At 35.9% G+C, this 18,096-nt stretch overlaps 1 protein-coding gene across 3 annotated transcripts in view; it reads left to right on the top strand.

Annotated features, from left to right (window-relative positions):
* RELN (reelin) overlaps positions 1-18,096 on the top strand; it is a 525,148-nt gene that overhangs the window by 252,441 nt on the left and 254,611 nt on the right. For all 3 annotated transcript variants that reach the window (XM_019451245.2, XM_019451247.2, XM_053898155.1), the window contains exons 7-8: positions 11,924-12,020; positions 17,344-17,395. In XM_019451245.2, the coding sequence (XP_019306790.2) occupies positions 11,924-12,020; positions 17,344-17,395 (149 nt within the window). The remainder of the gene's footprint in view (positions 1-11,923; positions 12,021-17,343; positions 17,396-18,096) is intronic.

Here is an 18,096-nt window from a genome sequence, read left to right on the forward strand (position 1 = left end):
AACGACAACAGATGTTTCCCCTCCAGCACAATAACAATAGCAGAGATGTCCTTTTCAGCAGAGATCAGGGAAGAACAGGAGTCAGTCCTCAAAAGATACATCTCAGATGAGTAAGTCGTCATGCCAACAGGGATATGAGACATCAGGAAGAAAGACAAACGAAGTTGTCTCAGATCCTTTGGTACGTGGAGACCTCTGTCCATTGGTTTATCATACAGAAAGCCCCTCAACTTAGAGCTAAGAATTGCTTGAATCAAGAAGAGACTAGAATATTTCCATTTTTATCTCTAAAAGATCATACTGAATGACCAGGGAAGCAGAGATCACAAACTCTGCTGCATCTGGTATTCTCTTGAAAGTACTAATTTAAAGGGGCGTCTGGATGGCTCATTTGGTTGGGTGTCTGACTCTTGATCTCGGCTCAGGTCATGATTTCATGGTTCATGAGATGGAGCCCCAAGTCGGGCTCTGTGCTGGCAGTGAGGATTCTCTCTCCCTCTCTTTCTGCCTGTACCCCTACTCATGCTTGCTTTTTCAAAATAAACATTAAAAGAAAAGAAAATACGAATTTATTGGAACAGTTATTCTGAAATAGAGCAAAAACATGGGTGATTTGGCCTATTAAAGTTCATTTTCTTTGAGAAAAATAATTATGTGAACAAGGAATGTAAAAAGACTGAGGTTTTAGGATGAGGGGTGTAAGTTATTCCAGCTGGAGCTCAGTGATTAAAACAGCCCGTAAGAGAAAAGAAGTCAAGCAAATAGAAAAACTACCTCACAGTTCATTGGTATCTTGATTCCCCCATAAATAACAAAAGCAGAGAGGCCTCCATTTAGTAGCCAACTGTGAGAATCACAATGTAAGCGGTTTCCAGGAAATCAGAAAAAAAAGTTAGACTGATGAATGGTGTCACCAGGAAGGAAACTGGATAAAAGCACATCCACTTTGCTCAGTGTCCAGCAGGCCCACAAGCAGTAAGGCTGGAAGCCCGTGCTGGGTGAAGGGGAGAACTGACCACAGACACCAGGGGCTCTACAGCACTGCTGAAGGATTTCCAGGGGATGTTTTTGGTCATGATGATCACTTACAAGACACATGACCTCATAAACTTACCCAGTGTAACACAGAGCATAAACCTTACATTTCTTTTCAAGAGCCGGTGAGCAAGCGAGATCATGAATAGCTGAGAAAAGTCAGGCAAAATATATCTTTTCTCTGATGACATACCTTTGCCAGAATCTCTAATATATCCATGCATTTGTGAGTTATGAAGTTATAATTTGATTTTTTTTTAGGGTTTAATGGTCCAATATTCTGTCCTTCTGTGCATCTTTCTCTACTTTTTCTCTCATTTCCTCCCTCTTGACTTCTTCACCTCTTCCACTATCTCTCTTTCTTCTCTTTTGTTAATAAATTTTTTCTCTTATTACAAAACTCTCCTGTAACCCTCTTCTCCTGCCTCCTCCCCCCACTCCTTCCTCTCCTTTTCTTACCATGATGTCATTGCTCTGGGGAAAAGCTTCATCTACAATAGAAAGGTTAACCAGGAGGTGTCCTACCAATAAAATAAGGTGTGAATCTTGAGGCTTATTATTTCCTTCTTTAATCTCTGCTTTAGATGACAGAAGTAAGAGCTCACTCAATGGAATTAAATGTCAAGTACATTTGAAACAAGGGAGAAAATATTTCCTCAAGCAGCGTGTAGTGGAATTCACCGTAGTAGGAGGTCAGAATATTTCGTGCAGTAGTAGGATTTTAGAAGGGTTATTTTTAACCCAAATAATATTTGTCATTGTACCTGTTAACAAAGGAGAGATCAAAATTCAAAACTCCCTAGAGAAGTAAAAAGAGTTCTTTTACCTTCCTCAGTGAGAAGTAATGAGGATGAGCCATAAATGGGGTTTGTCATTTTCACATTTAGAGTATGTGTTAGCTTCTTAGAAAAAAAGGCATGACGTTGTTGAAGGTGATATTATTCTCAGTCTTATAGAGTGAAGTTTCTTGCTGTTTTTCTAAAAATATTCTACATTTGCAAAGAGAATAGGATTTTTTAAAGCTTAATCTTTTCACAAGAAAGTAGTTATGCCGTCTTCATTATAAAACATTGTCTCTCTCTTTTTAATGTTTATTTGTTGAAAGAGAGAGAGAGAGCAGGGGAGGGACAGAGAGAGGGAGAGAGAGAAAATCCCAAGCAGGCTCCATGCTCAGCACAGAGCCCAATGTGGGGCTCAGTCCCATGATCATGATATCACGACCTGAGCTGAAATCAGGAGTCGGATGCTTAACCGACTGAACCACTCAGGCACCCCAGAGTCTCTTTATTATAAAATATGGTCAAAAGTTGAATGTTCTGGTTGTTGAGGTTTGAGTGGAAAGTACACGGACCTCTGGTGTCTCCAGAAGAAGTCAGCTGACTGTCCAGCTACCAAAGGGCCCCAGAGGCCCATTTACTTTGGTGGATTCGCCAGTCCCTGATCCGGCCTTGCCTTGCAAACTCACACATCAGATTTTGTCAGACATGCAGTGTGAGTGGTTCCTGGGGGAAGAGTCAGGTTATCCTTGGGTCAGGAAATTACAAGAGTTTTCTTTTCTTTTTCCATTTTAAAGTACTTTTTATAGTCAGTACAAATATTAAAATTATTTTAATATCTCCATTCATTATCTCCATTCAGAAACGCAGGTAAATACACAATTCTGGTTTATAGAATGCCAGATTGCTTCTTTGAGGCTGAGAGCCAGACACTGACTTTTTCAGGGACAGTAAATTATGGAGAGATAATCTGATGTCCTCAGTCTTGCGGACAAACGACGTGTATCTCAAATGAGAATTTGATGATAACTGATTGTCAGTGAGTTTCCAGGTGATTACCTTGTTTCAGCAGAATGCGTTGACGAAAGGCTGAGTGATTTCACTCTGATATAAAAAGAAAAATGAGCCATGTAATTAGACTACTCTTGAGAAAATAATATTTCAATTATTTATTTATTGTTATGAGGATGATGTCACCACCAGCCATTCATAAATCTCCTGCTGTGCGAAGGAACCCAATTTTCTCATTAATCCTCCTCCTCTTTCCTGTGTCCTAAAAGTCCTGTGTGAGTCACTGCATGGCTGAAGGGCCATTTCAGCCTCCTCTGTGCCTCCTGAATAGGTGCTTGGCATGTTTTCCAGCCTAATAATTTCTCAATCAGGATTGAAAACATAATTATACCTCCAGAAGTTTACTCTCTACAGCATAAATGCACCTCACATATAATTCTTTATCCCAGACAAAAACAGCCACCTAAGTAATAAAAAACAAAAATAGAGAATTGATACCAAAATAGCAAGTTTCAAATTGCCAAAGAGCTTGTTATAGTGAAAAACAGAACGGTAGTTCAAAGCATTTCTTTTATGTTTATGGTTTGGTCCTTGGTGTGTTGGTCAACAAGTACCTGCCTTTATATTTACTGCTTCTTTTATGTTTTGGTTAGTGAAAAAACAAATGTGATAGTGTGTGTGTGTGTGTGTGTGTAGTAATGAATTATCTAAGGTTGTACATAAGCAAAAGAAGATTGTATTTGATATGTACCTCAGTCCAGCGAATTTATTCTTGACATTTCTTATGAAGTCCATGACATTTTTCTTATTCTTGTACATTTTCATTAGCAAAACAAAATCCTTTTATTAAATAAAAAAAGACCTTTTAGGAAAAAGTTATCATAGCTTTTCAAAATAAATTCTGGCAGTAAAAAGAATGGCAAACATTTTTTTCAAGGCACATTGTTTTTTATAGAATTAGAGTTCTTTCCTCTTACTGACTGAATTAGAGGGGCAGGGTAAGAATGTTGGACAAGGAGTCAGGGAACCTGAATTCTAGTACTGTTCTGTCATTTATAAAATGAGGGGTGACGAGACTCAGGTGATATTTCAGATGCCCTCTAACTCGAACGTGCAATGATCTGTAAACTCTAGTAATAGATAAGCTTCATGTGGAGCCTAAGCATGTGATAAATGGGCTCAGAGAGGGCTTAATAGATTTAGGCTTTGCATGGTCTTTGGGGATAGCAAGCATTTCCCTTAAAATGCCTTTTAATCATACTGTTCATGGTGGAATATGTGGTTCAGATCATGTGCCACAGTATTTATCAGACTCTTATGTTCTGTTTTTCATATTGGGAAAAAAGAAAATAAAAGGGGTAGTTTTCTTAGATTAAAGAAATATTCAGTATTACTTTAACTGTTAGGCAGAGAGGCAATTCATTTCTAATCCTTAGCCTGGGAGGTCACATTCCTTTTTAAATTGAAAAACAAGTCTGTTTAACTGGGATTATTTAAAACTTCCTTCTTCCCACCAATCGCTGAAGAATATGCTACCTAACTTTACAAAGCCCATCATTTCCCTCAGAAAATTCAATTGATATGTCACAGTTTAAATGTTAGGAACAAACAGTACCTTTTAAAAAAATTTATTGAAGTATAACTGACATACAATATTATGTTAGTTTCGGGTGTACAACATAGGGATTCAACAATTCTATATATTACTCAGTGCTCACCATGATAAGTGTAGTTATCATCTGTCCCCATACAACGTTATAACAATATTGTTGACTATCTGTCCTATGCTGTAATTTTCATTTCCGTGACTTATTTATTTTATAATTAACTTTTTTTTTTTTGCTCTGAGTCTGAAAAAAATTGCACTGCTCATCATCCAGCAAATTGAACCTCATTCAAGTTCCTAAGAACTTGTAGAACTTTTCTGTAAGGAAAGAGTGGGATTGCAGACTACTAATATTCTTCACAGAGAGCACACGTAGGGGCTAAGTACCTAATTCTGCTCAACCAAGTTAAGTTGTTAGACACAGAGGCATTCTGAGAAAGAGAGATTTAAATCATGGGGTGATTCAGAAATTACTTCTCTTGGAATTTGGATGTTTGTTTACATCTGTAGGCTTTCAAAACTCACCTTCTCTCTCTGACATGGATCACTTTTTCTTCTGGGAAGCCATGAGCACTAGTTGCCCTTGGTACTAGCTAGTCTCCATCAGGATCATTATTTCATGATGAAATTATGGTTTATCTTTTCCTTTCTGATAATGGCATTCATATGCAAAGTGTTACAATGCTCAACTTTATAGAAAAAATATAAGGAAGGTCATGTTATAGATTCGCTCTTAGGAAAGTCGCCTTGATGGACAACACAGATGATTAGGAACAGAATTGAACCCACTGCCAATAATCATGGAAACGGCAGAGGAGACAGGCTCAGATTGCTACACACTGAAAGGTCATGATGATGATTAGAGAAACCAGACTAAAGGCAATATGATTGATTGTTCCCTAGGGATCCATTCTTGGACCTCTTCTCTTCTCACATTGTAATATCTTCCCCTCTCTCCTGACTCCCAGTAACATGCACTCCTGATTGCAGCCATATCTTAAAGTGTCATGTCAGTGACAATCTTCTTTCTCTGAAGTTCAGATACATACAACCATCGTCAACTGGTCATCTCTAGTTATGGGCAGAACCTGAGAGCAGTCAGAAGAGAATAATGAGAGTTTGAATACCATTTCTATAATTTATAAGGTGTATAGCCTTGAACAATCATTTAATATTTCTAAATCTCAATTTTAACATTCTCTAAACAGGGACTAAAAATGGAGGGAAGAGGTTTTATGTGAATTTATTGAGGCATTGTTTGTAGAGTTGCTAGTACCTGTCACTCTGTAAATGGTGCATGAGGCCTTCCATGAACTATTCCCACTTTCGAGCTCTATCCTCTACCACCCTTCCATAGGTACCAGTATGATTCCAGTCATACTAATGCACTGAAGTGGCAATTCTACTTCTGTGTCATTATCTTTTCCTTTTTTCATTATCGTTTCTTTTTTGTGCTCCTTGTGCCCTATCACACCCTCACCTTTCTTCCTTGCTTGAATAACTCCTATTTCTCATTCAGGACCAGTTCTGGGGCCACCTCCCTTGGAAACTTCTTCTTACTTCCTCAGTCTGGATCAGGTACCATCACAAGCAGTGCATACTCCTGTTACAAGGAGTGAGGAGCTCTGGAAAATGTTAGGGGTGATGGAATTAGCAAGCCCTGGGGCCAGATTGCAACTCTGTCACCTTCACAGCTGTGTGGCTTGAGCAAATGTTTACCTTCTCTGAAGCTCAGTTTTCTGATTAGTAAAATGAGGATGCTGATCACTATCTTACAGAGATGTTGAGAGACTTAAATGGGCTTTAGAATATCTGGCACATATAAGAAGGCACTAAATAGCTATCATTGCATTGGCACCCTATATCGTAATTGTGTGCTTGTTTCTCTGCTTCTTTTGTAGTGTAAACTCCTGAAAGAAAATGACATTGTTTTATTGGTCTTTGTACCATTAAATCTTGCCACAGTGCCTGTAGGTCCTTAACACAAGTTTGTTAATTACAAGAATGAATTAATGAATGATGAATGAATAAATAACACCATTGGCAGCTAAGAGTATGTTGGATTTGACTACCCAGAGGGATGGGCATTCATGATAAATTATAATAATTTCTCAGACTGTGAGAAATTCAAGCAAAGGGTATTTAAAAGACCTTGGCAGAAAGTTGATGGATTTGTTCCATCGATCCTTATCGAAGCCATTGTTCTTCCAAATAGCAGCAACCCAGTGAGTAATTCTAAATACATGATAATTCTAAACCTTTAAGTTCAACAGGGTACCAACGCCTTTATAAATTTTATTTCAAGTTTCTGGATCTATAGCACAATGAAGAAGAAAAAGGTCTGGAAGGGTTGCTGAGCCAAATGAGGAGAAGAGCTGTTATCTGTTTGCTTTTTTCTTGTGTTTACTGTTTTTTTTTAATTCCTGTTATTTTACACAATAAAAGCAGTTCTGCAAACACATCAAACATCTGTTGTCTAGTCACTGGTTCCTAATGCCAGGCTGTAGGCCATCTATGTTGGAATCATCTTTAAACAATATACAAGTATCTAGGCTGCAACCTGAATCCCATTTAATAAGAGCTATGGGGAAGCTATTATTTTTCTGTTATACAGTTTTGATTTGGAGACTGCTGATCAATATTTATAGATAGAATGATTGCTATGAGAATTCAGACATCAAGCCTCAGACTTCATGTCAACATTGATACTTTTATCATTAACTTATCTTGTATTTTTATTTTATTAAACAAATTTTTTTAAGTTTATTTATTTATTTTTAAAACAGAGACAGTGAGAGCAAGCAGGGGATAGGGCAGAGAGGGAGAGAGAAAATCCCAAACAGGCTCTGCACCATCAGCACAGAGCCCGATTCAGGGCTCAAACTCATCAACCGCAAGATCATGACCTGAGCCAAAACCAAGAGTTGGATGCTCAACTGACTGAGCCACTCAGGGCCCCTATATTATAGTTTTAAAGTTGAAGGGTGCCTGGGTGGCTCAGTTGGTTAAACGTCTGGTTTCAGTTCAGGTCATGATCTCATGGTTCGTGAGTCTGAGCCCCGCGTCAGGCTCTGTGCTGACAGCGCAGAGCTGGGAGCCTGCTTCAGATTCTGTGTCTCCCTGTCTCTCTGCCTCTTCCCCACTCATGCTCTGTCTCTCTCTGTCTCTCAAATATAAACATTTAAAAAAACCTTAAAAAATAAAATTGAAGTATAGTTGACATATTTTATTAGTTTCAGGTGTACCTGAAACATTAGTTTCAGGTATTCAACATTTATGTATATTACAAAATGCATCATGGTGATAACTATAGTTATCATCTGTCACCATATAAAGGTATTACAGTATTATTGACTGTATTCCCTATGCTGTTTGTTTTAGCCCCGTGACTTAGTTATTTTCTAACTAGGAGTTTGTACCCTTTAATTCCCTCCCCCACCCCATACCAACCTCCAGCTCTATTTATTAATCTCTGTTTGTTTATTTGTTTGTTTCTATGTTTCTTTAGATTATACATATAAGTGAAATTATATGGTATTTGTCTTTCTCTGACTTATTTCCCTTACCATAATACCCTCTAGGTCCATCTGTGTTGTTGCAAATGGCAAGATTTCATTCTTTTTTATGGCTGAGTGATATTCTTCTCTCTCTCTCTCCTCTTCTCTCCTCTCCTCTCCCTGTGTGTGTGTGTGTATCACATCTTCCTTATCCATTTATCTGTTGATGGGCAGTTAGGTTGCTCATATATCTTTGCTATTGTAAATAATGCTGCAGTAAACATAGTGGTGCATTTATCTTTTTGAATTATTTTTTTTTTCCTTTGGGCAAACATCCAGAGGTAGAATTACTGGTTCATGTGATACTCCTTTTTTAAATTTTTTGAGGAAACTCCATACTGTTTACTAGACTAATTTATATTTGCACCAACCAGTGCACAATGATTCCTTTTCTCCACATCCTCACAAATGATTGTTATCTCTTGTCTTTTTGATTACCCATTCTGACAGGTGTGAGGGTAATATCTCTTTATGGTTTTGATTTGTAGTTGTCTGATGATTAGTGATGTCGAGAATATTTTCATATGTCTGTGGCCCTTTGATGTCTTCATTGGAAAACATGTCTATTTATATGCTCTGCCCATTTTTTAATTGGATTATTTAGATTTGGAGTATTGAGTTATATGAATTGTTTATATATTTTGTATAGTAACTCCTTATCAGATATATCATTTGCAAATTTCTTCCATTCAGTAGGGTGCCTTTTATTTTGTTGGTGGTTTCCTTTCCTGTACAAAAGCTTTTTAGCTTGATATAGTCCCAATAGTTTATTTTCTTTTTTTTTTTGTTTGTTTGTTTGTTTGGTTGGTTGGTTGGTTGGTTTTTTGCCCTTGTCTGAGCAGACAGATCCAAAAAAATACTGCCAAGACCCATGTCCAAGAGTTCACTGCGTATGTTTTCTTTTAGGACTTTTATTACTTCAGGTCTCATATTTAGGTCTTTAATCAGTTTTAAGTTTATTTTTGTATATGATGTAAGAAAGTGGTCCAGTTTCATTCTTTTACATATAGTTGTTCAGTTTTCCCAATGCATTTGTTAAAGAGACTGTCTTTTCCCCATTGCGTATTCTTGCCCCCATTGTCATAGATTAATTGACCATATAAAGATGAATTTATGTCTGGGTTTTCTATTCTATTCTGTTGATCTGTGTACTGTTTCTGTGCTAGTACCGTCCTGTTTTGATTATTACAATTTTGTCATATATCTTGAAATTTGGGATTGTGATACTTTCATCTTTGTTCCTCTTCTTCAACATTGCTTTGCCTATTCGGTGGTCTTTGTGATTCCATATATATTTTGGGATTATTTTTTCTAGTTCTGTGAAAAATGCTATTGGTATTTTGATAGGGATTGAATTGAATCTATAGATTGCTTTGAGTAGTATGTACATTTTAACAATATTTATTTTTCCAATTCATGAGCACAGTATATCTTTCCACTTATTGGTGTCATCTTCAGTTGCTTTCATAAATGTTTTATAGTTTTCAGAGTACAATTTTTTTACCTCCTTGGTTAAATTTATTCCTAGGTATTTTATTCTTTTTTGATGCAATTGTAAATGGGATTGTTTTCTTAATTCTCTTTCTGCTCGTTTGTTATTAGTATATAGAAATGGATTGGGTTTCTTTATATTAATTTTATATCCTACAACTTTACTGAATTAATTTATTGGTAATAATAGTTTTCTGGTGGAGTCTTTAGGGTTTTCTATCCATAGTATCATGTTATCTGCAAATGGTGACATGTTACTTCTTCCTTACCAATTTGCGTGCCTTTTTTATTTTTCTTGTCTGATTACTGTGGGTAGGATTCCCAGCACTGTGTTGAATAAAAGTGGCAAGAGTGGGCATCCTTGTCTTGTTTTTGATCTTAGAGGAACTTCTTCCTTCTTTTCACCCAACAGTGAAACTTTTAGTTTAGAGTTCGCTGGAGGAAAAGGGCAGATAGCCATTGTGAGAGTTGAACATTTAAAAAATTTTTCTCTGTCAAAGTTGGTGTTTCTCTCAAGCCATTTCACAATGAGTTGGAAGCCAAATTCCTCATCTATCACTGAGTAAGACCTCCACTATAATTTTTGTGCTACTTGTCTGTATTCTTATCACAATCACACTCCTTGAAAAGATCAATGTACAGTTTAAAAATAGAGAAACAGTAGTAAGAAGTTCATGTAATAGGTTCTCTGGGGAAAAAAACCTAATATGCCAGTTCTGGATGAAAATGGTGGAAATCTGTAGTAGTAGTAGAGATGATGATGATGATGATGATGACGACGATAATGGCTGACAGTTACACTACCACATCATGCTAGCTATGTGCCAGGTGCTATTCTAAGACCTCAAGGCTTAACAATAGTTTTGTTTATGAAGTTGTCTTATATTTCTTTATTCCTTCAACAGATATTTGTGGAATACAACATGTCACACATAAAACAGGGAACCAGAGATATGTTTGTCACCTTTCTGAAGCTACTATTATGTTTCTTCTAAAGTCAAAGATTTTTTTCCAGAATTTGCTTCACAGTAATCAAGAGAAGATTCAAAGCTCCTACTAAGATTTGTGATGCTATGAGATACTAACATTTTAAACTTCATATCAGAAATTGTTTTCTGTTTATTCTAAAAAAAATCAAAGTTTTTTGACTTTATTGATCTGCTTATAAACAGCTCAATGGAAGAGAAGAATACCAATTACTTAATCCAGGCAATTCACATGTAGGAAATACATTTATTTGCCAAGTTTTTATTTATTTACCATGCTTCTGCCCCTTGGCTTTATGGGATACCTGGTATCTTTTCACACTTTTGTCTTCTTCCTACTTGAATGGGAGTTCCTACTCCCTCTTTGTCTGAAATTAGCAAGTAGTTGAAAGGGCAGAATACAGTGATCTCAAGAACAAAGGGCATGCTGCCCTTTCCATGTTTGGCACCTAGAATGTGAAAGTCTGAAAATGTCCTTTCTGCATGAAATACAGCTGTCAGGTGGTTTGAGGTTCAGACAGAGGAAACATAGATTATCCTTCCTACATGTTAGATATGTAATGATTGTATGTTGAAATGTCATGACACAGGGCATTGTGTTACTATAAATGAGCAAAGTCAAATCCAGAACATCCATACCTTCAATTTCTCCTAAAAACATGAATAACTTTATTTTTGAGCTTTTGTCCTAAGATTTTACTAACCACTTCATTTTACAGTAATAAAAAAGCATAACTAATTAAGTTATTTGCAAGATGAATATATTAATTCAGTATCCAAAATTTGCTTGATTTAGAATTTGCATCTATTTTAGATTAATATACAGGTTAAATATAATCTGATTTCATTACTTTTAGCATGGTATATCTTATAGACATTTTACAGATTTATTTGAGGACAGTAATTTTAAACATTCACACAACAATTCAAAAAAGATTAAAATTTGTGAAACATCTTTTATTTTCAGAGATACAAGTTTTAGTTCATTGTCTAAGTATATATTACTTTGCTTGTCTTTAATATTTGCAAACATTATTATACTGGATATGGTATATATTATATATAATTATTGGTTATAATACCATCTGCCATTATTAAGTGCCTACTAGGAGATTGGGTCTGTCCTCTGTGTCTCATGCACTCTCTTGTTTAATCCTCATGACGACTATGTAAGATTTAGGTCAGTGTTGTTATTCTCATTTTATAGGTGAGAAAACCGAAACTTTGGGAGATTAAGTAACTTGCCCACTACTGCAAGTGACTATATAAGAACTGGGACTTAAGTTCAAGTCTTTCTGGTTTCACATTTCATGAGCATGTCATGCTACCAAAAAACTATAACCTTCCTGAAAATGTTGATCTGAACCAAATAACAATAACTTACCTCTTTCCTTACCTGAGCGATAAACCACTTTTTGCTACTTAATTCTCAGACTGTGGGTGCATTCTCTGTTCTCACAGGGTTGAATGTAACAACTGTGAGATTGGAGAACAGTGTGGTGCAATTATGCATGGCAATGCTGTCACCTTCTGTGAGCCATATGGTCCAAGAGAATTGGTAAGTACATGCTATTTATGTACATTATTCCAAATACACTGTCTTAATGGAGTTTTTGCCAATAAAATATTCTTTTATGCTCATATAAGTCATATGAAAATTTGCAGTATTATTTATATTATAAACCCTATTACAAATATCTCAAAATTGGGAGCAGTGATTTTAGTTTATTTTCAAATGTAAAAATAATTCGGGAATAAAATTGACAACGTCAATGGATCTCATTATACATGGTGCGTCATTATGATTAGATGGCTTTTTAAAAATATGAGTATGACGTGTGACATATATGACACACATATATCTATATCACACTTAAATAATTTATGACTTTATAAGTTCTTATATAAAGCTTTACTTTTAAATGTCTTACAGTCTCTTTGCAAGCCAAAAATGTTAGATGAGCAGTTTTATCACATTATTTTAAAAGGTTGTGTCCTAACCACAAAGGAAACTTCACTGATTTTTTTTAAGTGGGAGTGCACTGAATAAACCAGTTTTTAACAAATTTGGGTTTGTGTCAAATTGTTCAGGAGTGGGCTACTTTCCTTTCATTTAGACTGATTAGACTTTGCTTACCAAAGAGAAGTTCTTGGATCATACATAAAATGAAACATGTGCATTGAAAATTAAAAGCCACAAAATCACTAGCCATCAGCATGTGGCTAATGAGCCTTTTGTTGTTACTTGGTTCTGGCAGAAAGACTACATTTCACATTCTTGAAAAAGGATATAAAAGCAATTGTTACGTTTTACTCCTGGCTCAATTTCTTAACAAGAAATGTTCTACTCACAACATCTCTTGTGCTTTGCTTTTCTGATTTTCAGCTTGAGCTTCCATACTTCTTTTTTCTCCCACATCTTCCTTATCATGGGGCTTTTAGGTAACAGGTTGTGTTTTTCACCCCTACATCACACATTTTGTTTGAAATTCATTAACTTTAAAAGTGGTCCAAAGACTGGCTTCCAGAATACAAAGGGGAGGAGAAACTAGCTAAGCAATTAAAAGATTTAGTTATCAAAGTGAAAGTCCATTAATTTTTATAACATGGTTCTTATTTTATGCTGCTTGAATACCCCTTTCATGGCAATGGATACATTTAATTTATTAAAGATACGAGCTGCAGAACATTGATAAATTGAAGAGTTTTTAGCTGAAATTAGAACACAAACAGAATTAATTGGATGCAAATTAAAATAATAGGTGCTCATAATTCAAGTCTCACAAGGTGTTATAATATTCCTGCAGACAAATGTGACTCTGGTAGTGACGTTCTTCTTGAAAAAATCGATTTGCTAGTGCACTTTAAATAATGTACCATGACTGAATTAATTATCTATAAACCTTAAAACAAAATAAAATTTTACTGTAGTTAATTGAGCTTAGGATAATGCCTTTTTTAGAATGTTCTCCCATTCAGTAATATTTCTAGAAATGCTTGAAAAATTCTTTTTTTTTTGTTCTACTGATTAATAAGAAAGAAGTATCTCTCAGAATATAATGCCAAAATTCATATTTCAGTAGCATAAAAACTGAAGTATCTACTTTATTTGATCCATGTGTATTTTAATCCTGATTATTTCACTCAATTTATTTAGCATTAGAGTTTATATACCCAATGGGCTAGTTTTGAATTGTATTATATAATTAGCATGAAATTAGCCTTCCAACTAAAAAAGAAAACATTCAAAATAATCACGTTCATCCAAGAAAGAAAAAAAAAACATATGCAGATTTATATTCCCATCTAAGTATGAGGGATTGTGTTATGGACTTCATGGGAATAGAATAAAGATACATTAACAAAAATAGGGATGACACTCAGATTTTCCACCCTAGCAACTTCTAATTCTCAATAATTTTTATGCTGCATTTGTGTCCTGGGACCAAAAATAGAGATTATACCCAAGTTGTGTTTACAGATGACAGATCAACTGAATGAGAAGGGAGAAATTCGGTTGTCAGTTTACATGGTATTATGTTTTCTAAAATTCAGATGCTTGCTTGGTACCTCAAGATGGAATACAGTCCAAATTGTTGTGTATGAGAACTGATGAAAGGTATTAGCCCCCCAAAATCACTTTTTAACAAATATGCCTTCTTATTTTTCATAAATGTAATTCTTGAATTTGTGAAGCAGAGAACCACAGACAAAGAACCTTAGTAGGCTAATGCTCTTATCTTTTATACTGCCAGCAAGAGCATCTCCATTTTGTGAAGTTAGTCACGTGATCATTTTATTTTAATAAAAGCCAAAGTCAGTGAAAGGTGCCATCTGTGGTTGCATGGGCATACCGTTCAGTTATGTCTCCACTGCTGCTGTGTGGCCGCCCTCACGTGTTTTATTTAGCTCACTGAGGTCTCCATGTTTCAGGTGGTGACATGTAACTTTACTCATTTTGCTGGTCTGACGTGAAGATAATGAGGAATTCACTCATCCTCTCCTTTAAGAGGAAATGTGCTCTCTCAGAGCATGAAACAAGTTGGTTATGCGACCCTCAGTGCTTTTAAAGAAATTACTTATTGAATTATTCTCAGTTATTTGCAAATGCATTTTATTTTAAAAAACATTTTTTGACATTTATTTATTGTTGAGAGAGAGAGATACAGCACAAGCAAGGGAGGGGCAGAGAGAAGGTGGGGAGACACAGAATCAGAAGCAGGCTTCAGGCTCTGAGCTGTCAGCACAGAGCCCGATGTGGGGCTTGAACTCACAAACTGCAAGATCATGACCTGAACCTAAGATGCTTAACTGACTGAACCACCCAGGCGCCCCTGCAAATGCATTTTAGTTACAAGGAAGAGTTTGAGCTAAAACAGGATCAACCCCCCCAAAATTTGCAGGAATGATGTGCAGAATCCACAGCCTCAGCCTGTGGTGAATTCAGATTCATTTAGTGATTGTAGTAATTTTCTATGCTTTGGGGTCTAATTGATAAGTCAAGACCATTGAAATTTGGTAGGAGAAAAGTTCTGTCAGACATTCAGAGTTGCTGTACTATTTATCAAAAGCCATTTAAGAGACGCTTTCATTTTCAGAAGGTCCTATGTAAACACTTTATGACTTTGCAAACTAAAATTACACGTGTGAACTCCAGGATAATAAATAATTTATTAATACATAAATTTATTAATACCTAAAACATAGGTGAACAGATTTTTATAGGCAATGCTTCTTGTTATTTTTTCTCTTCATCTTTCCTATTCCTTCTTGTAGCTGACAGTTTTACTAATGGGCTAAAAAATGGGTAAAGGTAAAGCAGTGAGAGTTAACTATTCTACCAGTCCTTAGCTTCCCTGGTGAAGAAATGTAGAATCAATGACTAATCTAAGTCCAGGGTCACTCTCAGTTAGCACGTGTAATTTGAAATTTGGCAACATTCCAGGCAACTTACTGCGTGCTAGCAGTGGTCACGTCTGTGGAACTTCATCATGCAGGTGACACAGCCTCATTTATTACACCCAGCAGGATAAGTATCTAAGACTCTCTAGTATACCTAATACACCAGCCTTGGCAATAACCATGGTGCTTTTAGCTTATCTGATACCATTGTTTAAAAGAACTTCTATTCAGGAGTGTTTCATGATTCACCTGGGAATCTACTGAGTTATATAAAATCAGAGGTGGAATGAGCATTCATTCAATTTATGTGAAAACTTTACAGATTTTCATGTGCCTCTTTGGACTGTAAGATCGAATTTTCCAAGTGAAAAAACCATGAGGACAAATAGTTGAACTCACTCTAAAAATTGTGGGGAAAAAAAAAAACCCACCAAAACAACACAGATTCCTTTAAAGGAATCTTAAAAAGGAGCTAATATCATAGTTATTTAAAGAAAACTCTGTTGATCCATTTTTCTCTAATGACTCTGGGGAGGGGAAGAGAGGGGAAACAGGGCTGTAGACATGAAGGGCCAGTTTTCTTGTTGCAGATAATCTGTGATAATGAGGGATTTAAATTATGTGGAGAGAATTTCCTCTGACACCCTGACACCAATGATTTTTGCTATGGTTAAAATCAATTAGGAGCTGATATCTATAGTGATATTTAACAACTTATAAAATGTGTCTCTTGCCCTCCCCTCTTCTACCTTTCCTGCTTCTTCATGAATTTTAAAGTCACGTATTTAAAGCGTACATTCAGCCATCTTTCCAAATTGTGTTGTAGAAATGGAAAGCATCCATCTGATCTTTTGATACATCTCAGCCGAATTCTGACTAAACAGGAGGCTTGCTCTTTTTTCCACCACTTCCCCCCAGAGATTCATGACCTGGGTATCTCCTGATCCTTCCACAGTTGTGGACTCCATCATGTGGGCACTGATAAAGTGCAGGGATAAATCTCAGGATGATATTATGACATAGAAAAAGTGGAAGTAAGACAGCCGACTGCTTTTGCCATGGTGGAAACACAGGTGTCCACTTTGTAATTTCTAGATGCTTTACAGGGTCAGGAACCCAACAAGAGAGTCTTTGAAAATGAGAACCCTAATTGTCATCTCATTTGAGCTGGTATGGGTCAAAGTCGCTGCTCCACAGAATACATTTAAAAATTTTTTTAATTTAAATTTATTAAAAATTAAATAAGGTACCATTCTTCTTTCAGCAGGGGGAAAGTTGTTTAAGCATGCTTCTTCGAGAAACTAATAGGAAGTAATAGAAATGTATTGGAAGGATATTTCTAGGCTTATAATTTGATTACTTTTTTTGGAAAGGTAATGATTTTATTGACAAATATTCCACATATAGTATTCTACAGTTCATTTATTTAAAGTATGCAGTTCAAATTTAGTCACAAAATCACGCAGTCATTATCACATCTGTAGAACATTTTTACCATCCCCTAACAAAACCTTATACCCTTTATTAACTGATGTATTTCTATCTACTTTTCCCAACATAATCTTTTTCTTCTCATTTGCTCTTAACTGACTTCCTGGTTTTTATTTGAGAGCCTTTTTATGGCATTTGCTTTGGGCTTTAGATCTTTTGGTGTAGGATGGAGGGGAAGTTGAGGGGGGAGGGGAGGGGCTGTGTTAATAAGTATCCTCACAAGATTACCTGGCAGATCACACTAAAAATGGTTTTCAACAGGACCCTGAGAAAACATGTACCATGAGTGCCTGAGTCAGGATCTCACCGTTGTTCCCCATAGAGAACCATGAAATGTATTCACATTCAGACTTACTAATGAAAATAAACCAACCACTGAATAAATACACTCTCTTTCCTCTTTTCACTCTCCTTTCTTCCTGACAGCTTTTTCTCTTTATCCTCCTGTCTTTCTGTCTTGTCTTATTTTGGTATATTCCTTTTTCCAGATTACCACAAGCCTTAATACCACAACAGCCTCTGTCCTCCAGTTTTCCATTGGTAAGTGTTTTTAGCAGTTATAGCAATTTAACTTGGAAGTGTTTGTTTTAATCATAGTGTACCATCAGGAGTATAGTGCCAAATGCTTTTAGATTTAGAGAAGAGTCTGTCTTAACGTTGCTGTAAATAATTTAACACATTTTTAAAATGAAATTAAAAATTGTAAATGCTGCATTCTGTTCTCATTTCTCTCCAGCAGGGAGCAGTATTTAAGAATGATACAGATAATCCAAACCGTTTTAAAGTGATTTACATATGGATTTTGAATGTTTGTGATTATACTGTTACAGCAGTAGAATTACCTTACTGGTTGTGTTTTGCTCATATTAAAATTAAAAATCTGTTAAATTTCCTGCACTTTTACCGGCTGGTAGTGAAAGAGATAATTATTGTTCCCTGAGAGAAACCAGTCAGGACTTCACATTTGACATAAATAATCTATGTTTGATTCAGACATGGATCATTTAAAAATGACTCTACCTGGCAATATTTCTTTTAAGTGCTTTTGCATTAGAGTTAAAAATTCCTACCTGAAGCATTCAGTAAAAGTAAAGTACCTTTTGATCAAGCGTTTGCAGTTTTGTTATCTTTGTTACTTTCCGTTCTAATTTCCAAAAGCATATATTAATAAGTACCATGTACAGGTTTCCGGTAGGAATGTTGTAGCTAAAGAAAGGTACTGCCTTTCTAGATGAGGGCCA

Source organism: Panthera pardus, unplaced genomic scaffold, assembly GCF_024362965.1.
Source record: "Panthera pardus isolate Hobbes unplaced genomic scaffold, ASM2436296v1 HiC_scaffold_8, whole genome shotgun sequence".
NCBI classification, from domain to species: Eukaryota; Metazoa; Chordata; class Mammalia; order Carnivora; family Felidae; genus Panthera; species Panthera pardus.